The following is a 25,497-nucleotide window of genomic DNA, read 5'->3' on the forward strand; positions in this document are numbered from 1 at the left end:
CATGAATTCCTCAGACTTCACTAATTTGCAGTCAGATGTCCTCTAAAAACTCTCCTCTTAACTTTCTGGTTTAAAAATAAGTTCATAGAAACCTTAAGGAATTTGCCAGCAACATTAATTATAAGTGCTTAGAAAATTTACACCATCATAAAACTTCTTCATCTCAATTTTGCTGAATATTTAAAGAAATGGCATAAAACATAAATGACCACCCCACATTGCATAGTCATTTTCATAACACCCTTACTTCGATTTCTCTAATTCTCATTTCTCGCTTCATTTTCATGTGACATTTGTCTTTCATTACCAAACTCACCGGGTCTATATTCCTCCCGGGCTGAGTTAATTTGAATTTCTGTCTCGGCTGAAATTTCCAGCTTCTGTGTCACCTCCTCAGCTGTCTTTTTTGTCTTACTCAACACCAGGATGAGACTCTCGTCTTCCACCAGGGACCCCTGGGTGCTGGTCAGACGGTAAAGCAAATTATCTTCCAGCTCCTTCATCTTCCTTTTGTTTGCAGTTACATCTTCCATGAGATGAGTTCTTTCTTTCTCCAATTCCTGTTAATTTGCATAAATATATTTTCTTCCTTAATTAACAACTATCATTAAGCCATTCCTTAAAAAGTTTACCTACTGGGCTCTCTTGAGTTCCTGCACTGTAGTTATCATATTTGACTGCAGGAAATACAGACATCAAAGTCAGAGGGGATGAATTCATAGAGGAAAGAACTGGTGGCAAACAACATAAAATGTGCTAAAAATATTACCAATGCTAACAATTTACCATCCATTTATTTCCTAAAGTCGACTCAGCTTTAAGTGACTTTTGTGATCATATTTATTCCTGTTTTGAAACTGAAATTTGCTTGAATATAACATATGCAGCTCAGATTAAATACATTTATCTCTGCTTAGTTTCTTGTTTAAAAGAGCTCTGTTGCCATTTGAATGTGATTATTTTCAACTTGCCTGTTGAAATAGTATCCAACTCTGTGACAAGCAAGTGTGCAAAAGTTAGGCAGGTAAACTGTGCTGTTACTGCGGGTACATATAAATTGAAAAGTCATCTTGACTTGAAAAGGAAAGATGCTGTTCTCTTCAAGAGAAGGGAAGTTCTGAATCCTTCCTGAAAGACCTTTGTGAGAAGCTGGGGAGAAAATGGCTTTGGGAGATCATTGTCCTGATTGGCTATTTCCTCCTTAAAGGGAGTTTGGAGAAAGAGAGACGGTGAAAGAGAAGGAAAGAAAAAATGGGGTTGGTGAGGGTGCGGGAAGGAGGAAATGGCCATGACACCAAATAAGCCAAACCAGAGACAACATGCTTCAGACACCAGGTCAAACTGTACATGAAAGTCAAATTGTTTCATGAGTGGTTCTAACTGGAGGTTAATAAAAGAATCAAAAAAGGAAAAGACAATGAGGAAATAGAATTTAAAATCTGCAAAGAAGGACTTCCCTGGGGGTTCAAAACTGTAGAGGGCATGCGTGTCCACTGCAGGGGACAAGGATTTGATCCCTGGTTGGGGAACTATGATCCCCCATGCCTTGTGGTATGGCCAAAAAAGATTTTTTTAATAAAAATTAAGTGGTCAATCTGCACCAGTGAGAAACCCAAGAATAAGATATCAAAAATTAAAATAAAATTTAAAGAGAAAAATATGCATCTGCAAGTCTGCTTGAAGACCTTTCTAAATATAGTGTCCATTGACAAGGTGCCTACCTACGCCTAGCTGCATCACTAAAGAAGCTATGCACATTTCAGTGTAAATGCAATTCGGGAAAACTAGGGTTAAATGCAGGTGCCTTGAATGGGGAAGCACTGTCAGGGGTTTAGGTCCAGCTACCAGGCATGTGGTACCAAGCTCACATTGACAGAGGGACTTCAGAAAGGTCCATACTCAACTAGGTATTCTAGAATGACTCAAAAGGTTTTGTAGATTCTATATCCTATCTAGAAAACTAGAAATCTAAAATTATATACAGCGATGAATCATATGAAAACATATAAAACATAATGAGACTATTCACTAACGACACGATTATTTACTTTCTAATATAACACACAATTTACTTAATAGTTATGCTCCAAGGATTTTTTAGCTCATTGATACATTCTCCAACTCTTAGTACAATGCCCGTATATGGTCGGCTCTCAATACTGCAGAGTGAATGATTAATCACTCTACCCCTTTTCAAACTGGTAAACTGAAACATATTAGTGTACCAGAAAATCTAGTCATGTCTTAGTGCCAGAAATACAGACATGAAAATTCTGCCTTTGTAACAAAAACCGTGAAGTTACAAATAAAGGTCCTGATGACAAAATTGCATACAGACAAAAGCAAAGAGCACTGGCCTCTGCTTTACGGTCCAGCTAGTTATTCACCATTGGTTGAACAATTAGGAGGAGGGGACCCTACCAGACTCCCAGCTCAAACTCTAAGCACAGTGAGTTAGGTGTAGAACATTCTAGAAAAGAAAAATTCTCTCCTTAAGCAAGACAAATGCTCCTTAAGCAAGACAAGCTTGACTCAATTCTTGATTCTTTGAGATATAGCAATGCAATTAAGACTTACTTATCTTTGCTTCCATGTGCTATTTGGTTACATTTGAAAGCTTTCTTACTGGTCATTTTAATTCATTTATTCACTAAATAAGAATCTCAAAGTTGAGCTTCTGTAGAACTTAGTACAAACAAGTGACACTTAATGACTACTATAAAAATCATTTCCATAAACAGTTACAATAAATGCACTTGCAATATGGTTACACTCGGAAATAAAGTGATAATAAAATTAAATGGAAAGAATTCAAATATTATTAATGCCATATTCCTAAATTTTATGTACTCTCATTATCAATTCGGAGTCCCTAGAGGTAAGGATTCTAGATGTAAGTCCCTAGAGGACTCTAAAAGTCCTCACCTGAAGACAGGTAAGAAAAGGAAAGCAAAGCGGTGCGAAGTGAGGATTTTGACATCAAGAAGACTTGTTTCAGTTCTTATTCCTGGGACTTACTAACTGCATGACCTTTCCCATGTTACATTAATCTATATGCCTCAGTTTCTTCATCTGCAAAATGTACAAATCAGCTCAGAGAGAGATTGTGCGGGTATCAGCAGAGTAGCTGAAACCAGTGCCTGGATCACAACAGGTGCTCAGAATACGTCTCTTCTCTTCCACCCTCTCGCTTGATTCATTTCCAGCCTGGATTTTTCAGATGCAGTATAATATTTATTTGGAAATCAATAGTTTGAAAAATAGAATTATAAGTCAATACAAAATAAATCACATTTGTGAATATCATGTAGCATAAAAGCATAGTAAAGTAGTTGAAATGGGATTTTTAAAAAGGAGAATTTTCTAATCTTCCACTTATAATGCTAAAGATTCATGCATTCATGTCTGCTGGAGTCAGACCATGGGCCATCAAATCCTGAAACTGCACCAATTCTTATTGAGCCTTTCCATAAAGTAATTTTTATTCTGTCCATTTTTTTCCCAGTTACACAGCAATTGCCATAATTTGGGTTTTAATTTGTGCTGGGAGGACTGCTCTAACCATGACTGGTCTTCCTGCTGACCTTTTGCTGTCATCACCCCATTTTCCACCCCAAGTCATTGAGGGATTTCTCTTTACTATTTGAAAAGGTCCAAAATTTTCAACATAGTTTATAAAACCTGTTACAATCTACATTTCCAATATCATCTCCACTTGAGAACTATGGGATTGAGACTAAAATTATGCTCCATATTGCTTATGAAAACAATTATTAATAAATACAGTTATTAGCAATGCATACAATAAGTTGCAAAATTACTCCATCCCTAATTTTAAAGAGTTAAGTAAAAGTTTGAACATTATTGAAATGGTTGTGTTCAACTTAATATCACTAACAACACTAATTAAATAAAATTGTCAATTAAAGTAATGCTTATATTCCCAAAGGATTAAAATAAGGCTAAGTAGTGAACAGTATGAGAAGGCAAAATGATAGGATACTGAAAGAAAAACTCCCCAGGTTGGTAGGTGCCCAATATGCTACTGGAGATCAGTGGAAAAATAACTCCAGGAAGAATGAAGAGATGGAGCCAAAGCAAAAACAATACCCAGTTGTGGATGTGACTGGTGACAGAAGCAAGGTCTGATGCTGTAAAGAGCAATATTGCATAGAAACCTGGAATGTTAGGTCCATGAATCAGGGCAAATTGGAAGTGGTCAAACAGGAGATGGCAGGAGTGAATGTCGACATTCTAGGAATCAGCGAACTAAAATGGACTGGAATGGGTGAGTTTAACTCAGATGACCATTATATCTACTACTGTGGGCAGGAATCCCTTAGAAGAAATGGAGTAGCCATCATAGTCAACAAAAGAGTCCGAAATGCAGTACTTGGATGCAATCTCAAAAATGAGAGAATGATCTCTGTTCATTTCCAAGGCAAACCTTTCAATATCACAGTAATCCAGCCTATGCCCCAAACCAGTAATGCTGAAGAAGCTGAAGTTGAACAGTTCTATGAAGACCTACAAGACCTTTTAGAACTAACATCCAAAAAAGATATCCTTTTCATTACAAAGGACTGGAATGCAAAAGTAGGAAGTCAAGAAACACCTGGAATAACAGGCAAATTTGGCCTTGGAGTACAGAATGAAGCAGGGCAAAGGCTAATAGAGTTTTGCCAAGAGAATGCACTGGTCATAGCAAACACCCTCTTCCAACAACACAAGAGAAGACTCTACACATGGACATCACCAGATGGCCAACACCAAAATCAGACTGATTATATTCTTTGCAGCCAAAGATGGAGAAGCTCTATACAGTCAGCAAAAACAAGACCTAGAGCTGACTGTGGCTCAGATCATGAACTACCTATTGCCAAATTCAGACTTAAACTGAAGAAAGTAGGGATAACCACTAGACCACTCAGGTATGACCTAAACCAAATCCCTTATGAATATACAGTGGAAGTGAGAAATAGATTTAAGGGACTAGATCTCATAGACTGAGAGCCTGATGAACTACGGACAGAGGTCCGTGACATTGTACAGGAGACAGGGATCAAGACCATCCCCATGGAAAAGAAATGCAAAAGGCAAAATGGTTGTCTGAGGAGGCCTTACAAATAGCTGTGAAAAGAAGAGAAGCAAAAAGCAAAGGAGAAAAGGAAAGATATTCCCATTTGAATGCAGAGCTCCAAAGAATAGCCAGGAGAGATAAGAAAACCTTCCTCAGCAATCAATGCAAAGAAATAGAGGAAAACAACAGTTTTCCTGAATAGGAAAGACTAGAGATCTCTTCAAGAAAATTAGAGATACCAAGGGAATATTTCATGCAAAAATGGGCTCAATAAAGGACAGAAATGGTATGGACCTAACAGAAGCAGAAGATATTAAGAAGAGGTGGCAAGAATACACAGAAGAACTGTACAAAAAAGATCTTCATGACCCAGATAATCACAATGGTGTGATCACTGACCTAGAACCAGACATCCTGGAATGTGAAGTCAAGTGGGCCTTAGAAAGCATCACTACGAACAAAGCTAGTGGATGTGATGGAATTCCAGTTGAGCTATTTCAAATCCTGAAAGATGATGCTGTGAAAGTGCTGCACTCAAGATGCCAGCAAATTTGGAAAACTCAGCAGTAGCCACAGGACTGGGAAAGGTCCGTTTTCATTCCAATTCCTAAGAAAGGCAATCCCAAAGAATGCTCAAACTACCGCACAATTGCACTCATCTCACATGCTAGTAAAGTGATGCTCAAAATTCTCCAAGCCTGGTTTCAGCAACGTGAACTGAGAACTTCCAGGATGTTCAAGCTGGTTTTAGAAAAGGCAGACGAACCAGAGATCAAATTGCCAATATCCGCTGGATCATCAAAAAAGCAAGAGAGTTCCAGAAAAACATCTATTTCTGCTTTATCAACTATGCCAAAGCCTTCGACTGTGTGGATCACAATAAACTGTGGAAAATTCTGAAGGAGATGGGAATACCAGACCACCTGACCTGCCTCTTGAGAAACCTGTATGCATGTCAGGAAGCAACAGTTAGAACTGGACAGGGAATAACAGACTGGTTCCAAATAGGAAAAGAAGTACGTCAAGGCTTTATATTGTCACTCTGCTTATTTAACTTATATGCACAGTACATCATGAGAAACGCTGGGCTGGAAGAAGCACAAGCTGGAATCAAGATTGCCGGGAGAAATATGAATAACCTCAGATATGCAGATGACACCACCCTTAAGGCAGAAAGTGAAGAGGAACTAAAAAGCCTCTTGATGAAAGTGAAAGAGGAGAGTGAAAAAGTTGGCTTAAAGCTCAACATTCAGAAAACTAAGATCATGGCATCTGGTCCCATCACCTCATGGCAAATAGATGGGGAGACAGTGGAAACAGTGGCAGACTTTATTTTTTGAAGCTCCAAAATCACTGCAGATGGTGACTGACTGCAGCAATGTAATTAAAAGACACTTACTCCTTGGAAGGAAAGTTATGACCAACCTAGACAGCATGTTAAAAAGCAGAGACATTACTTTGCCAACAAAGGTCCATCTGGTCGAGGCTATGGTTTTTCCAGTGGTCATGTATGGATGTGAGAGTTGAACTGTGAAGAAAGCTGAGCACTGAAAAATTGATGATTTTGAACTGTGGTGTTGGAGAAGACTCTTGAGAGTTCCTTGGACTGCAATGAGATCCAACCAGTCCATCCTGAAGGAGATAAGTCCTGGGTGTTTATTGGAAGGACTGATGCTGAAGCTGAAACTCCAGTACTTTGGCCACCTCATGCGAAGAGTTGACTCATTGGAAAAGACCCTGATGCTTGGAGGGATTGGGGGCAGCAGGAGAAGGGGACAACAGAGGATGAGATGGCTGGATGGCATCACTGACTCGATGGACTTGAGTTTGAGTAAACTCCGGGAGTTGGTGATGGACAGGTAGGCCTAGCGTACAATTCATGGGGTTGCAAAGAGTCGAACACGACTGAGCAACTGAACTGACCTGAAGAAGTACATTTCCCCCATAGTTTGATACTGACAAAATAATCTACTTTAAAGTAAGTACTATAACCTAAAGTAATATTTGGAATTACAAAAGCAAACTATTCACTAAATACCACCCCAGTTGCCAAACATTAGACTAGAACAGCGTCAGAGGACAAACAAAGATATCTCTGAAAAAAAATCAGACAATTTCTATTTGCTTTCCATGAGATTTTTAAAAGGAAAGCCTACTTTGGGATAAAGTTTTAGGCATATTTTCATTTGTATGATTGATGTAAACACAGTTCTGTTGAACTACAACTTTATTTCCAAATACTGTTCTTCTTCAAATTAATATGTAGGGGAGAATTAAGCAAAATAATTTTGTCTATAAGCATTTTTCCCAACAGAGGGATTATCTCTTAACACACAGACAAACAGACACACACACAGAGAGAGAATAGTAGACATTTGTGTTTTGTATTCTTCATATTAAGGGCTTCCCTGGTGGCTCAAATGGTAAAAAAATTTGCCTGCAGTGCAGAAGACCTGAGATGATCCCTGGATCAGGAAGGTTCCCTTCTCCAGGGGATGTATTCTTTACATTAAGGCTACAACAAAAAAATGTATATAAACTGTGATAATGTGAAAAGTATCCCCAAGTCGAGAAAGTACAGTAGTGATTCAGCGCAAGTTCAGGAAATGAACTTTAATTAATTAAACGATCAGAACTTAAGTGGCTCAGGACCTTTCCTGGTGCTTCAGTCGTAAAGAATCTGAGTGTCGATGCAGGAGACACGGGTCCAAATCCCTGACGCGAGAAGACCCCACATGCCGGGCAGCAGCTCAGCCCCTGCGCCAAAACTACTGAGCCTGTGCTCTAGAGCCCAGGAGCTGCAACTACAGAGTCCACTCACCGCAAGAACTGAAACCCTCGCGCCCTAGAGCCCGTCTTCCATGTCAAGAGAAGCCAGCAAAGTGAGAAGCTCGAGCACCAGAACTAGAGAGCATCCCCCACCCGCCGCAACGAAGAACCCACGCAACGAAGATCCAGCACAGCCAAAAACAATAAATAAATAAACTACTATTTTAATTAAGTGGCTCAATGAAGATACAAATGAAAACAAAAATTCTTTGTGTACATAAAATTCATCTATCACCAGAGTTTTCGAAACAATCAAAGGAAATAGATGGCAACCTTCCAGAGTTCTCATTTTAAAGTATCACTCAGGCTTTCATTCCCCAAGAGTCTTCTCTCTGTCCCTTGCACTGGTAATTAAAATGAAAGGGTAAACAACTGAACACAGATTTATTTATTTCTCCACCAAATGAGCTGGTGATAACAATGTCTATTTAGTGTCTTTATTAAGTTATTTTTCATGTCAGTCCCACCAAGTTCAGGTCCTTCTACCTCCAAAAGAATTAAATCACACACCTGTTTGCTCATCTGAAATTCTGAACAATGATGACCCTTGAGGCTTTGCATTGTATGGCCAGTAGAGGTTGTTAAATGTTTATGAATATTTCTCTCCTAGGAGTATATAGTTCTTTTTGAGTTTCTGTCCTATTCTCTAGGATCAAGATGAGAGAGACCCTAAGAGACTGGGTTTCTTTAAAGGAAAGTTTCTGGAGTGTTACATCTGCTGCTTTTTAAAAAGGTCTCGATACATCACCTTCTGGTGACAAGAGGAAGCTGTTTAAATCTACTCACAAGAACAACATCAGATCGCACTGGACTTTGATGTGAACTTGGACAGCCCATGCATCTAAAAAGACTGCCTTGAAGCACAGAGAAAGTTATAAAGTTGGTTAAAAATCTGCCTTCCTTCCATTCATATGCTCTACGGTTTCCATTTGTTTCTTTTCTTTTTTTTTTTTTCTTTTTTTTAATTTATTTTTTATTTTTATTTTTTTATTAGTTGGAGGCTAATTACTTCACAACGTTTCAGTGGGTTTTGTCATACATTGACATGAATCAGCCATGGAGTTACACGTATTCCCCACCTGAGGGTCTGACAGGCTGGACAGCAGAGCATTCGTGAGACCAGATCCTGCGTGATAACAAAGCTCCTCCTCACTGCCTGTATTCCCAGAACACTGGACAGCTGGTAGATTTATGGACTCAGAGAAGAGTGAACTTTCCCTTGCATCCTAAGTTACTGTTCCAAGCCTCCTTTCACCAGAAGGATCAAGAGAGCGGTGAAGGCATAACTCATCCTGACTGAAGAAGTTTACCACTGATTTCGATGTTTCCCCACTTTTAGGGAATGTCTTAGATGCTTTCCAACATCAACCTCATAGCTATGGGATTTTCTTAACTTCCAACAGCCCCCTCCTTGGCTCAATAGCATTTAATATTGATATTTTTACAATCACTCAAAAAGTAATCATTATAAGGGAGACTGCATTGTTGCTAAAGTCAAAGAAATAATTTAGACTTAAAAAGAGTTTTATATCTGTGTCCTTAGGCACAGACATAGGCTCTTATCAACTGAGTCACTAGATGACAAAAAATTCCCTGAAAGTGAAGATCAAGTTAGACCCACTTGCCCAGGCTGCAAAGATTCAGCAGAGCGAGCAGATTCAGGGGCACAGTGGGCAGGACAGATGCTGCAAAAGGAAAGGCTTCCGGCAGAAAGCAGGCTACTTAAAATCCATCGCAATTAAGTCCAGCAGCTCAGAGCCAAAGAACTGATGCTTTCAAACTGTGGTGCTATAGAAGACTCTTGAGAGTCCCTTGGACTGCAAGGAGATCAAACCAGTCAATCTAAAGGAAATCAACCATGAAGATTCATTGGAAGGACTGATGCTGAAGCTCCAATACTTTGGCCACCTGATGCAAAGAGATGGTTCACTGGAAAACACCCTGATGCTGGGAAAGGTTGATGGCAAGAGAAGAAGGGGGCAACAGAAGATGAGATGGTTGGATGGCATCACTGACTCAATGGATTATGAGTTTGAGGAGACTCCAGGAGTTAGTGAAGGACAAGGAAGCCTGGCATGCTGCAGCCCACGGGGCCACAAAGATTTGGACACGACTGAGCAACTGAACAGTAACAACAAAGAAATTCACTTCTTGCATAATGCTTTGCTTCAGAGAAAAGAAAATAGAGATTACATGTTGTATTATAATGTGGTTCAGGGTAAGATGGCCCTCTGTTATCATAACAGAAAGAGAGTCATATTGCTCTGACCACACTTCTGTAAGAATCATTTACCGTGAGCCTGGAATGAACTCTGATAATGAGATGATGGTAAGGGAATGAAGTGTCAAAACACTCAGCTTTCCCAGGAAGTAAGGCAAAGTCCAGCCTGGGATCCTTACTGGCTTTCCAAGACTGTTCAAAGTCTTCCAATGAGCTTAAAGAGCTCCTTATTTCATTTTAAACCTCTGCTGCAACAATTAACGACTCAGTCCTGGAGTTGTTGTGTTGCAACTAAAAATCTGGGAAACCAAATTATTTTTTTTTCCCCAAAGAGACCGCCTTCATCTCAGCTAAACAGAGAGAAAGTTGAGGACAAGGATATTATTCAAAGTGCCATCAAAGACCCTTATCTCCCTGAAGCCAACACCACAGGTAAAAGCAGAGCCTGTGTATAAAACAGACAACTAACGGGAACCTACTACAGGGCACAGGGGACTCCATTCAGCGCTCCATGGAGACCTGACTGGGAGGGAATCCAGAAAAGCGGGGATACGTGGATATGTTCGTGTATATGTGCGCTCAGCTTCTCAGTCATGTCCAACTCTTTCCGACTGTAGCCCACCAGGCTTCTCTGTCCATGGAATTTTCCAGCAAAAATACTAAAGTGGGTTACCATTTCCTACTCTAGAGGATCTTCCCTGACTCAAGGATCGGACCCACATCTCTTGCATCTCCTGCATTGGCAGGCAGAGGCTTCACCACGGTGCTACCTGGGAAGTCCATGTATATGTATATTCGTATGTATAGCTGCTTTGCTTTGCTGTATAGCCAAAGCTATACTGTAGAGCAACTCTCATGCTATTTAGTTGCTAAGTCATATCGGACTCTTTATAAATAAACCCCATGGACTTGGTTGCCATTTCCTCCTCCAGGGCATCTTCCTGACCCAGGGATTGAACCCGCATCTCCTGCATGGACAGATGGATTCTTTACCACTGAGCCACCAGGGAAGCCTGTAAAGCAACTATACTCCAATAAAATTAAAGGAAGGAAGAAAAAACGGAAACAAGAAAAAATGGGAGGAAGGAAGGAAGTGAGGTAGGTAGGTTAAGTAGATAGATAGACAGACAAACAGACAGATACAGGCGATGGATATTAAACCAAAGACCCTCAAGGATGCCCAGGCTCCACAGGCCTTGTTGTTGATTAAGAATCCTAGTCCTTTCTGAAGCGAGGCTGCGTCAGCACTAAAGTTCTTCAACCATCTCGACTGAGACTCCAAAAATAGACAAGTACATATTTGGAAGACTTTTGCTCCAGTCTGTAGTAGGAATTCTAGCATCAGTTCCTACCACATGGAGGTCACCAATCATGTGAATTGATGAAACTGGATTAAGCCCTCTTAATGCAACTTCCAACTACATAACTCTATGATCTGTGTACCATAAATTAAAAATAAACAGAAAAGTCAAAGTCAAAGTGTTAAGTCACTCAGTCGCATCTGATTCTTTGCAACCACATTTGACTCTGGCCAACCAGGCTCCTCTGTCCATGGACTTCCCAGGCAAGAATCCTGGAGTGGGTTGCTATTTCCTACTCCAGGGGATCTTCCCAACTCAGGGATTGAACCTGGGTCTCCTGCATTGAAAGCAGATTCCTTACTGTCTAAGCTACCAGGGATTTTTTAAATAAACAGAGAAGATTCATAAAAAGGGAAGAAGGGAAGGAGAGAGGGAAATATAAGTACAAGGAGGGGCTCAGAAGAGGACACATGGTCAGACATAGAGAAGAGGTAATAAAAGGAGGGGCAGATTCCAAAGATTTTGCTGATAGTTTTAACCTAAATAAATCTTTAGGTCAGTGTGGAAAGGGGGCATAAATTAAACTGAACTCCTCACAGCTATCTAACTCAAGAAGAAAATCAATAGAAACTTTCAGAGTTCACACAGCTTCATCGACAGAGTCCCATTAAAACCCTCCCGATTTCTTTCCTTACAACTCAAAACTTCCCTGGAGAAAATGCTGATTCAGAGCAAGGAAGTTTATAAATTATTGGCCATTTCTCATCAAGATAAAACAGACACAGAATTATGCTCAGAGCATAGCAAAGCCAGTAGCCTTCAGAAGGTGCACAGTGAAATCTAGGGTAACAAACTTGTCTTCTTGCAAGATATAGCAAGCACTCTTGGATAACAAATAAGAACTGGTAATGCTGTGCTATCTGGGTACAATGTTCCAATTTTATATTTCAAAAGCATAATGATGAATCAAATGAAATAAAAACCTAGATGTATACTGTGTGTGTGCATGTCTGTATGTGTGGTCAGTCATGTCTGATTCTTTGCAACCCCATGAACTATAGCCCTCGAGACTCCTATGTCCATGGGATTCTCCAGGCAAGAATATTGGAGTGGGTTACCATTTCCTCCTCCAGGGGATCTTCCTGACCCAGGGATCAAACCTGTATCCCCTGCATCTCCTGCATTAGCAAGTGGATTCTTTACCACTGTGCCACCTGGGAAACCCCAGACATACTAGAAAGCTAAAATTCAACGGGTAACTAGAACTAGGAATAGAACAAACTTCAGAAAATTTAAGGAGTATAAAACCAGAACCGTGATGCTGAAAATGAGACAGATATTCTCATAGTTACATCATTCCCCTATATAAAATCAATTGATGATACATATGTTATTTATGTGATACAGATGCAGTGTACTTGGTAGATAATTGGTTAGCTGTTATTAAAGACACCTGAAAATGAATAATGGAAGAAACACAGGAATTAAAAGGGGTGATTCAATCCCATCACAGTGTTCATCATCTTATTTTTGTCAATGAAAGAACCACAGTGTGATGCAGAAAGGGGGAGGGTCACACTTTGTGCCGTGTTTAGTTGCTCAGTCGTGTCTGACTCTTTGTGACCCCACGGACTATAGCCTGCCAGGCTCCTCTTGTCCATGGGGATTCTCCAGGCAAGAATACTGGAGTGAGTTACCATGCCCTCCTCCAGGGGATCTTCCCAACCCAGGGATCGAATCCAGGTCTCCCATGTTGCAGGCAGATTCTTTACCATCTGAGCCCCCAGGGAAGCCCTGGTGGGGCTGCATACTTTACTTTGTTGCACACTTTACTTACCTGCTTCTCTGTGAGAATGACTCTCCCCAGTAACTGCTCTTCTAGACCTTGCATAGTGACTGTGAAGTCGATGATGGAGGTCCGAGCACTTATTTCAGGGGTGTAGGCTGGATTGGGCAGCTTGGTGGTGATGTAGAGTCTGAAGCCATCCATCACATCTATCTCTTTGTCACCGACTTTCACCTTTGTTATAAAAAGAAAGTTAAAAGTAAAAAAAACACAGATACACCTTACTGTGTGTTTTCTGCTTAAGATCTAGTATCACTTTAAACCACTATATACCTAGAGATCATGTGTATACTTAAAAAGAAATGTTCATTAGGCATTCACAGGGCTTCAGGCCACTAGGATGAAAAGAAAGAAGGACTAAAGTAAGAGAAGAAGGAGGAAGGGAGAAAGAGAGGGAAGGAGAGATGGAAGAAGGGAAGGAGGGAGGAAAGGAAGTTAATTCAATATTATTTGGTTGTTGTTCAGTCACTCAGTCATGTCCAACTCTTTGTGACCCCATGGACTACAGCACGCCAGGTCTCCCTGTCCTTCACTATCTCCTGGATCCCACTCAAACTCACGTCCATTGAGTTAGCGATGCCATCCAACATACATCATCCAACAAAACCAGAATTTGAGGCTTCCCTGATGGCTCAGCAGTAAAGAAACCACCTGCCAATGCTGGAGGCACAGGTTGAATCTCTGATCCAGGAAGATCCCACATGCCAAGGAGTAGCTAAGTCCATGTGCCACAACTATAGCGCCTGTGCTCTGAAGCCTGAGAACTGCAACTGCGAAGCCCATGAGGCAGAACTACTGTAGCCTGAGGACCCTAGAGCCTGTGCTCTGCAACAAGAGAAGTCCCTGCAATGAGAAGTCCATGCACCGCAACTAAAGAGTAACCCCCACTCACCGCAATGAGACAAAACTAGGAAGCAACGAAGATCCAGTACAGCCAAAAATAAATCAATAAAACTATAAACAAACAAATATTGAATTTATTGCGCTTCATCGGTGGCTCAGCAGTAAAGAATCGTCTGCCATGCAGGAGCCACTGGTCACGTGGTTCAATCCTTGGGTCGGGAAGATCTCCTGGAGGAGGGCATGGCAACCCACTCCAGTATTCTTGCCTGGAGAATCCCATGGACAGAGGAGCCTGACAGGCTACAGTCCATAGGGTCACAAAGAGTCAGACAAGACTGAAGTGGCTGAGCACACACGCACATAGAATTTATCACCAAAATTATTGTGATCACACTGCAGAAGTGAGATGGATTCCCCACCCAAAATCTGGTTCAGAAGTCAAGACAGATGATGTCAATCATGTACCAAAAGATATGAAAAGGTTTATTATTCACATGAAAATTTCTGGAGATTCAGGGTAGGCTGCCAAACAGGTCCAATGTAAAATCACTTGAGAGAGCAGAGAGGGGCAGGTGTTTTAGGGTTTCACGGAGATTACGGGATGCGACTAGGATGAGGCTTCCCAGATATGGTCATGAACAGGAAGTTGCATAGTTTGGATTTCCCACTGTGACTCAACTGGTGAAGAATTCGCCTTCAATGCGGGAGACCTGGGTTCGATCCCTGAGTTGGGAAGATCCCCTGGAGAAGAGAAAGGCTACCTATTCCAGTAGTCTGGCCTGGAGAACTCCACGGACTGCATAGATTCCACGGACTGCATAGTCACTGAAAACAGTGACTTTCACTTTCACCAAAGAGAGCAGAGCCACGCTTTCTCATCAGCTTGCCCAGATTTGGGATGGCAGGGGAGGGGCGTGATGGGCTTGAAAGCCGTGCAAAGTCTAACATCAGAATGAAGTCAGGCTTCATGATAAAAGTGAAGCAGATGTTCCTAAAAAGGCTACTCTTGATCCCAACTCAGTAAGTGTAGAAGACAAAAGCAAATGCCTCCTGCCCCAGACTTGAATCTGAGTTGATGTTTAATGAGAAACTGTTACCTATGTCACATTGACCTGGCCTCCTGGCAACTGCTCTGCACACTGTCATCTGCAGGTTTAACCCACCTTAAAGGTAGACCCGGTCTTAATGAAGTTTCTCTCCAAAACATTATCCAGGGCTGGATCTAGTTCCTCCCCAACATCTTCGATAAGCAAGGGTCTTCCAAGAGAAAGACTGTCCTCCAGGTGGTTTCTGAAGTACTTGTGATTTAGAGATGTGATCTAGAAACAAGACAATATTGTAATTAGCCTCCAACTAATAAAAAATAAATGAAAAATAAATAAATAAAAATAAAAATCTTGAAGAATAAAGACAAAAAAAATAGAAACAAGATCAAAATGTTGCTCTACACATTTTCCATTCTTCACCTTAGCAAATCATCATTTCCTTATTTTTATTCACTTAATTGAAGGGGCTTGGGGGTAAAGAATCTGCCTGCAATGCGGGAGACATAGGAGACACAGCTTCAATCCCTGGGTTGAGAAGATCCCCTAGAGGATGAAATGGCAAGCCACGCCAGCATTCTTGCCTGGAAAATTCCTCGGACAGAAGAGCCTGGTGGGCTACGTTCCATGAGGTGGTAAAGAGTCGGACACAATGAGCTCATGGCACTCAAAGGCACTAAGAGTTGACTTACAATACTGTGTTAGTTTCAGATGCACAGCAAAGTGATTCGGCTGTAAATACTTTTTTCAGACTATTACAAAACATAGAAAAAGTTCCCTGTGCTATACAGCGGGTCCTTGCTGGTTATCTACTTTATATATAGTAGTAGTGTGTTTATGTTCATCCTAACCATCCAATTTATTCCTCCTCCATCACCTTTCCCTTTGGTGACCGTAAGTTTGTTTTCTATATCTGTGGCTCTATTTATGTTTTGTATATAAGTTTCTTTATATCATATTTTAGAGTCTACTAATACATATAAATGACATACTATTTGTCTTTGTCTAGCTTACTTCACTCTGTATGACAATCGCTAGGTCCATCCCTGTTGCTTTGAATGATACTATATCATTCTTTTGTATGACTGAGTAATACTCCATTGTACAAATATACTGTTATCTTCTTTATCCATTCCTCCGTCAATGGACATTTAGGTTGCTTCCAGGTCTGGGTGATTGTAAATAGTGCTGCCATGAACACTGGAATGCATGCATCTTTTTGAATTATGGTTTTCCCCAGATATATGCCCAGGAGTGGGACTGTAGGATCAGATGGTAGCTCTATTTTCAGTTTTCTAAAGAATGTCCAGAACATTTGACCGCATCCTTTCCTTTCACTAGGAAGCAGGTGAACGCTCTCTGTGACAATACTGCCTTTCCCCCACCACCACATTTGTGACAAATAATCAGGGAATAACTATAAAGTGTCTTTATTTGCGGCACACCTAGTGTGACACAACTCTGCTCTGCTCTGTTTATCAGGGAGAGCCTTAGGCCCTAACAGAAGGGAGTCTGACCCCTTTGATGGACAGCATTAGAAGAGATAAACAAGAATCCAAGTAATGCAATTTTAGACATTGCTTATAAATATTAATATCTAAATATTAACAACAAAATTAGTTCTAAATATGAAATATTTCTTCTCAGACATTGTTGATCTGGGCCAAATGTGCCCGACTCTTGTGAGTCAGTGGACTGTAGCCCCCAGGCTCCTCTGTCTATGGGATTCTCCAGGCAAGAATGCTGGAGTGGCTTGCCCCACCCTCCGACAGGGGATCTTTCCAACCCAGGGGTAGATCTGGGTCTCCTGCACTGCAGGCAGATTCTTTATATTCTGACCCACCAGGGAAGCCCACTTATATTCAAACAAAGATTACCTGGATTTCATTCTGGTTTTCTTTATTTTTAATCCAGATCTTGCCTTGAGTCTGTGGGTCAATTAGCAAAGGATAGCGAGATGCTTTTGTGACAATAATTCCATTCTGAATGGACAGGTCATCATTGGGCAGGCCTTGGAGGTTCCACTCACTAATGGTAGGAGCATCAATCAACATCTCATTGAGGTTTAGATTGTCTCCAAATGGAATTTCCCGGGCTTTCATTTCTTTCTGCCAGTCATTTAACAGCAGATTGCGAAATTCTTGATTAAAGGGACCAGAATAAGATAGAAAAGCTGTAGCCAACAACACATCCCCTAAAACAAAAAACAAAACACCACTGGAACACTTTATGAACAGCTTTGTAATTCTGCAGAATATAAGAAGTGGCAAAAAAAAAAAAAAAAAAGACAATCATTCTTTTGAATTAAATTTCAGAAACCCAATTGTAACCACAAGTCACTGTGTCTTATGAATAAGCAGTAGTTCAGTTCACTGTGAAAAGAGTCCACGTGACCCACAAGTAATAATTGCTGATAGTCAAGCATTGGATTATGTTGATCTTACTGGTTATGAGAGGATGACTTCTGACCTCAGAAAACACAGCCTCCATTCTAAATGACCTTGATCTATATGGTCATCCACTCACAGGAGAATTCAAAAATGACCTGATAATAAGAGTCAGACATGATTGAGCAACTAACACTACATTATCTAATAAGGGTTGCCTAAATGCCAGACCAATATTCATCCTTTTGAAACAGCTGGGCGCACACACACACACCACACACACACACACACACACACACACACACAGAGGAATCTGAAGTAATGGAGTGTTGATGTATATCTTGATTAAAGTTTAAATTTGCTCACTCCCTAGCACAGTCAACACATAATCTCATTAACAAAGGGATTTATGTGTGTGTGTTCAGTCACTCAGTCTGTCCGACTCTTTGCAACCCCATAGACTGTAGCCTGCCAGGATCCTCTGCCCATGGAATTCTCTAGGCAAGAATACTGGAGTGGGTTGTCCTCGAGGGGATCTTCCCAACACAGGGATCAAACCTGAGTCTCCTGCATCGCAGGTGGATTCTTTACCGCTGAGCCACCTAGGAAGCCAATAAAGGGAGTTACGTACCTACAAGTCTTTGAGTTTGTGCAGCAAACTCTTTACTTTGCTCTGTCCATCTTTCTTTTTCTCCTGCCAAGCCTCCGATCAGTGCAGAAGCAGCCTGCATCTTATGTCTGCACCTCTCTGCATCTTCAAGCAAAGTCTAAACCAGAAGAAAGCCTTATTTCAGAAAAATAGAGCCTGCAGCTCAAAAACATAATTCTAAAATATTATATGTTATATGCCTTTGTGAGAAACGTGTGCCATTTATTTCACAGGAAGCATTAACTTCCATTTCTATATATCTGGGTCAGTCCAGCCTGTGTCTTAAGCCCTTCTATGGAACATAGAGAGATTCCTCAGGAGGTGTCCTGAGCCAACAGGCAGACCCTCCCCAGATTTTCATCAACTGAGATATAGTGAAAATTTGCATCATTGATGATTTTCCTATCAAAAATTACAAATAAAATATAAGTATACATGCTAATATCACAGAGCACAATAAAATGTAAAGACATGCATAAACCTACTTTAAAATGAGAAATGATATTTCTCATGTTAAAGTTCCAGCATCACTATTGCTTTGTCTAACTCCATATCTCCTTTGATTTCAGATGAAACTCTAGATTTTCTTCAGGTTGTGGAGTTGTGAAGTTCATTCACAAATTCCAGCCGCATCAACTCAGCAGGCCCCTACCTGTTGCTCTTGTGTCAATAAGAGACCTCTAACTAGACTTCCATACACAGCTGGGCTTCCCAGGGGGCTCAGTGGTAAAGAGTCTGCCTGCCAAACAGAAGACATGGGTTCGATCCCTGGGTCTGGATGATCCCCTGGAGAAGGAAATGGCACCCCACTCTAGTATTCCTGCCTGGGAAATCCCATGGACAGAGGAGCCTGGTGGGCTACAGTCCATGGGGTCACAGAGAGTCGGACACGACTGAAGTGACTGAAGAGCAACAGCCACACACTGTTGCCACTCAGAGCTTTATTCTTAAAAACAAATGACTTAGTATATGTAATTACAGCTGATTTGCAATGCTGAATGGCAGAAACTAACACAACACTATACAAATTTTAAAAAAAAAATTTTTTAAGGGTAAAAAAAAGCAAATGGTTCAGTTTCTCAATATTGAAGAGACAGCTGTTAATTCTATCTGTAAAAATGTATACTTATGAAACAATAATGGATTATGGATAAAGATTTAGCTATAGCACAAGTCACTGGGAGTTCATGTAATATTTACACATATTTATGTAATATATATGGCATACACATATGCTAAATGTCTAACAATAGAGGATTAATTACATACATTATGGTATATTGTGCATAAGAATACTCTGAAACCATTAAAATATAATCATTATGAAAAATAATCATTAGTTAAATTGCATTTATAAAGCAGTATGTACTGAATGATCTGTTACAGTTTTTTTACATGGATTTAAAATATATGTAAATCAGGAATATGTGTAGATACGAAATGATAAAGAGCAAAATATTTTTAGGCTTTATCGCCAGGGTTACCTATGTGTATTTTCTATAAAGAAACAAATCGCTTGTGTAATAATAGCATAACACAGTGTTTTTTAGAAACAAGATACTTGTTCCAGTTTGTTCTAGCCTGCTCAGTTTTCCTTCCCGAGAGAGTGAATGCAGAAAGCCCAAAAGCCCAGCTCAGAGGCGCAGCCACACCTGGACACCATCCATATCTGTTTGTGTCTCCCCAAAAAGAAAGATGTCAGCTGGTAGTATCACACGACATCATTGTTTTCTTGTTGTTGTTTAGTCACTCAGTTGTGTCCAACTGTTTGCAATCCCATGGACTGTAATCCTCCAAGCACCTCTGTCCATGGGATTCTCCAGGCTAAAATACTGGAGTGGGATGCCATGACCTCCTCCAGGGGATCTTCCAGAATCAGGGATCAAACCCACATCTCCTGCATTAGGCAGGTGGGTTCTTTATCACTGAGCCACCAGAAAAGCCCTTATTTATATCTGCCTACCTTTAAAACAAACTTCTCATGTGAAAGATATTTTTACTACTAAGTTATCCTCCCTAAATTTCCCATCCCCACTTCTGTGTGGCTGAATATAAACTGGCCAACCTCTCCCCTCCCGGTTGTCTGTCGCTTTCTAGAAGCCCAGGCTCCTCTGGGGGATTAGGAAAGGGGGGATGGGAGCAGACAGGCGTGAGAGGCGGATTTTCCCTCTGAGCCTGGTTAGGGGAGTGTGCAGAATTCCTCAGCTTCTGTGGGTAGTACTCCTGGCCCTCTCGCTCCCAGCGCCCTAGAATGTGACCGGATCCCTGGGGAACTGGGCCCTCCACAAAGGCTTGCCCTTACACAAAACAGCAGGACACACACTCCCCCAGGGACTGCACACCTGGGTGAGGAGGTCACCAGTCACGACCATGAACCCAGACTTGAAACCCTCCCCTGCCTCCCTGCAATCTGTAACCCCAGACTCTCACGGAGCCCCATGGAGCAAGAAGCAACAATACCACAACTAAAGGTCAACTTCACGCCAACCTGTTGTGGGCAGACCAGCACACAGCCAGATTTTGTTTTCTTAATGAAAAACACATGACATTTGTTGAAACAATTTTTTAAGTTAGAGCCATACCTTTATAGCAGCTGTACTTATGTGGTTCTTATAATTGCTTACCTAACAAATAGTAGATAATTGAAAACAAAAGAGCTTGAGTGAACTAATGCAAAATTGTTAAAACTGAAAGGTAATAAAATGAGGCTGTAAACTATTTTTACTATAGGTAGCAGCCCTTCCCAATGTGAGTGTCCAAATGGTAGAAATTAACAGGCCTTCCTCATAGTTGTTCCTAAGGTAGACTTTCAAACTGCAAAGTGAATTTTCTCTTGATATTATAAATGAATTCCATAGACCATAAGTAACAAATCCAAATGATGAAACATAATTACTTCTCCAAGATTTCTATAAAGCTCTTATTTTGCTTTCAGGAGACTTGTGTTTAACAGAGAATACCATACATCTTGCATATTGTGCGGCTGATGTTTATCTAAATTCGCTCACTGGGACCCTCCAGAGCAGGAATCTCAATCCAGCCAAGTGACAGCTGAGAAGCAGCAGAGGTTCTAAAATAAATCATCAAGGAAAGCACAGAGAGAATCTAGATCTTGTTTTCCAAATGTAGGCTTTATCGGAGGCAGATAGAGATTTTGTGAGGACAGATGCTTACATAATCTGGGGACCACTTTAAGAAAATCATTAAAGAATTTTTGCAAATACAAAACAGCCAAGTGAACATGTAATGAGCATCAGCAAGGAAAAAACACTACAAAGTCCTGATGGTGAAGAATTCAGGTCCCTTTCTCCTGGGATCTCCAGGTATTTTATCTGAATAAAATACTCTCCCCATAGAACTCTCCATGGCTCCCAGTAAACTCAGCATTTATGGGGCCTGTGCAAGTGGGGGAAAATAAAGCTTAAGCTACATTAGGTTTATGTTACATCTGCCTTGATTTCCAAAACGAAGGAGGTCACAGTGGAGCTGGAGTAGGTATAAATCAATGAAAGAGCTTGCTGCTCAGTGGAAAGGAAATATACAAACCTTGATTTTGAAGTGCTAAAGTTGCAAAACATGTAGAAGTTGAGAAGGCTGTGGGTGGTCTCTGTGACTGGGACACAGCCATGTGGTCAGGTTGGTCCAGCAGAGAGGCCCAAGAAGACAGAAGATCAAGGTATAATCCAGCCCAAGGACCTATGATTGACAGCCATTCTCTTGTCCTTTCTGAACCTAAGTTCTTTCATTATTGTTTTTTTAATTTTAATTTTGTTTTAATTTTTTTGTCGCACCATGCAGGATCTTAGCTCCCTGACCAGGGATTGAACCCACACTCCTTGTATTGGAAGCACAAAGTCTTAGCCACTGGACCGCCAGGGAAGTCCCCTAAGCTCCTTTCTTTGAAATGAGAATAAAATAAAAATATCTACCCTGCCTACCTTGAGAGATTGTTTAAAGGTTAAATGAGACAAAGTGGCAGGATGTGATTTGAAAAACATATCAAAAATGTTGCACAAGACGCTGCTTTCATCACAATTTACAAGAAAACTGAGAACATCCATGTTCCAGCAGTGACTTCTGTTTTGGCTGAATATCCTGACCTCTCACTGAAGTTCCTCAGTGTCTGCTAGAAGCAAACTCCAGGGTTTAATGAGGGCGCATGCACTGTGTGTATCTGTGTGTATGTGTCTATGTATGCACTGTGCATCAATTAAATGAATCCCTGCTGGAAATCAAACCCTTAGAGAAAGAAAGCAGGAAAGGAATGAAGGGCTGACCACAGTGTCAGAGGACAATGACCTGCTTTTCGGTCATGGCCTGCTCGTACTCAGCCTGCACCACATCCAGCTCGGCTTGCTTGTCATCCAGCTCGGCCTGGGCCTTCTGCAGATCCTGCATGGCCATCACGTAGCGGTTCTCCTGCACCACCAGGTTGGCCTGCATAGGACACACACAGCATGAAGGGCCAGGCAGCAACCCAGACGTCCAGCACGTCGGATCTGAGAACTCAGGGAAGTCCATGCTACACCTTTTCTTTGTTCTTTGGGAGCCTTCTCAAATTACATCATCCAGGCCAAGTCTTCATGTGAGCTTGACATGTTTGTAAGCAGATGATTATAAATTATTAAGAGAAAGTCAGCAAACTTTTTCATAAAATTCCAGATAGTAAATATTTTTGGCTTTGGGGGCCAAGAGGCAAAATCAAGACTTTTGTTTAAGTACTTAATTTAAAATTCTACAAGTTGTACAAATATAGGTGGTAGGTTAGATTTGGCCTGCAGACCATAGTTTGCCAATCCCTAAATTCAAACACTGTAATAGTAAATGCATAAAGGAAAATTGCAGATTATTTTAATATTGAGTTGTAGGGGGAAAGTTGAATATTTAGAACCATCTGCCAAGGCGAGCTCATCACTGTTAATGAAGATGTTAAAATAAGACAAAGAATGAAACACAATTAATCACTGATTATAAAGATCCAGGTTTTTGTGGGTAGAGACGGACTTGACAGTATTCCTGTAATTCTCATATATTACTTGCTTTCAAGCAAAGAATTGATACTTGAGATGTGACCAAATAAAAAAAAATTGTTTTAAGGAAGTTAAATTAGACTCAAAAGACATAATCAAAAGCAATATTGGGGGAAAAAAGCAATATTGGGAAAAGGTGATGTAGAAAATAGCCTGTGCTTACAGTAATTTAAATTCTTTTGAAAAAAATTTGAAATCAAAATTCTCTCTTTTAAGTTTTTAAAATGGTAAAACTGACTTTGATGGGGAAACCCACTACCAGCATCATATTATTTCTGAGGGGTTTCAGAAGAAAAGATTATCTTAAAACTATTCTTTTGAGATAAGTTATTTTCTTATCTGATAACCCCAGGTTCCCAAATTTTGGCAGAATAAATAATTCTTTAAAGGAATATCTAGTTCCATGACTAGAACCAATGACAGCAGAAGCATGGCTTAAAAATTATAGTTTACAGATATTCTGGCTCTTGGAATATTTTTCATCTCTGCTCTAAGAAGAATCTGTTGCCATGACTTAAACAAAGAGTAACAGCAAGACCATTCCGTCAACTTACTATAAAGTCACCCACTAATGTCAAACTATCACAGTCCCCCAAATTTTGGATATTTTCAAGGACTTTCCTCAGGAAAAAAAATAATAATCTTTTTAATGAAGTACTCAAAAGATACTAATCCAAGGGTATAAGAATCTTTCAAATCCAACTGCTCACATTAGGAGCTGTAGGACCCTACTAAGATTACTTAAACTCTATGAGCCTCAGTTTCTCCATTAAGATATTGAAAAACTACCTGCTATGATTTATGTGAGCGTGTTGTGTGTGTATTAAATATGGTAACATGTAAAAACCCAAGTCTGGGACCTGGTCTATAATAAGAGTTTAATAGATAATAATATATTAATATCACTTTTTTAAAGATTTTTTTGATATGGGCCATTTTTAAAGTCTTTATTGAATTTGTCACAACATGGCTTCTGTTTTCTGTTTTGGTTTTCTGGCATCTAGGCATGTGGGATCTCTGCTCCCCGAGCAGGGATTGAACCCACACTCCTGCATTGGAAGGCGAAGCCTTAACCACTGGATCACCAGGGAAGTCCCTCCATAAATAATAGTGTTATTATCTGTGTTCAATATTTAAGGCTCTACTGTTGCAATGTTCTGTTTATGTGAACTCATATTTATTAATATTCACAGAGTTTCTAAGGAGAAATCTCATTAGAATGAAACTGAAGAGAATTTAAATTGCAATTCTTGTCATCAATACTTGTTTAAGTTTATCCACTATGAGAAGTCACTTGGCCTGTCTAGAGGAATTGTAAGATGAAAGAAGAGTCCCTCAGTGTCTCCTTCACTAGTGAGTGGTGAAGAGGTCCCCACTGGAGTCAAAGGAGTGTCCTCAACCTCTCTTCACTTGGGAAATGAGAGAAACCCCTTCAGAAATCAATGAAGTTAGACATTTTGGTCTGTATTTCTTAATATACTGAGCAGAGCTGCCCAATGAGACTACATTTTCTTTGTCTTCTACTTCTCTCTATGCAATGAACATGTAGGATCTATGTAACTATGTTTATTTTTATGACAATGGCAACTAGGAGGGACCTGACAAGCTAAAGACTTCCAGATGCTGGATGCTACTAAGAGCACAGGGGGCACCCCCAGAACAGGCTTCTCAGAAGAGAAGCATAGGCTCCAGGTACAACTAGAAGGTTCCCCCTCCTTTGTTCCCTTCACGTCCTACTGTAGGACTTACGTTGTCCTGGGACTGGATGGAGCCTGAATTGTACCAAATGTAATGGAGATGTTGTTCGTGCATAAGCCTTGTTTAGAATGTCCATTATTTTGTACTGATTTCAACTCATTTTATTTTAAGTAATTACAGCAAAATAAAAACTCCCCCTTGTGAATTCAACTGTAATTCCCTTGGAGACACTTATGGATGCTTACCCACTAGAAAAATTTGCAAAGGATGCCCTATACTTTTCACTGGATTCAGTGGTTCAGTCAGTATCAAAATAGCCAACTGGAGTCTTCAATGGTCCTGAATCCATAATACCTGACAGCATGATACCTTCAGCTATTTTCTCTAAAAATCTCTAAGCCAAATGAATCCCTTCTGTTTTAAGTTGCCCTAAGGCCCCCAGGGACTCCCCACTGACTAAATGCTCCAGGTATGGTAATAATGAGAAAATAAAATGGAACTTGAAACTCTCTCCCTATCTTCTTCTTATTCTTGATTAATTTTAGCATGATTATTAAGTTCCTCATGTAC

At 40.4% G+C, this 25,497-nt stretch overlaps 1 protein-coding gene across 1 annotated transcript in view; it reads right to left on the reverse strand.

The window, feature by feature from the left end:
• The window catches only part of DNAH5 (dynein axonemal heavy chain 5), a 308,357-nt gene that overhangs the window by 47,284 nt on the left and 235,576 nt on the right, over positions 1–25,497 (reverse strand). The window contains exons 61-66 of the mRNA XM_065905594.1: positions 22,499–22,636; positions 18,182–18,317; positions 17,041–17,357; positions 15,284–15,439; positions 13,269–13,451; positions 317–560 (exon numbers count right to left, since the gene is read on the reverse strand). Coding sequence (XP_065761666.1) covers positions 317–560; positions 13,269–13,451; positions 15,284–15,439; positions 17,041–17,357; positions 18,182–18,317; positions 22,499–22,636 — 1,174 coding nt within the window. The remainder of the gene's footprint in view (positions 1–316; positions 561–13,268; positions 13,452–15,283; positions 15,440–17,040; positions 17,358–18,181; positions 18,318–22,498; positions 22,637–25,497) is intronic.

The sequence above is a fragment of the Muntiacus reevesi genome, chromosome 14, assembly GCF_963930625.1.
Source record: "Muntiacus reevesi chromosome 14, mMunRee1.1, whole genome shotgun sequence".
NCBI lineage: Eukaryota > Metazoa > Chordata > Mammalia > Artiodactyla > Cervidae > Muntiacus > Muntiacus reevesi.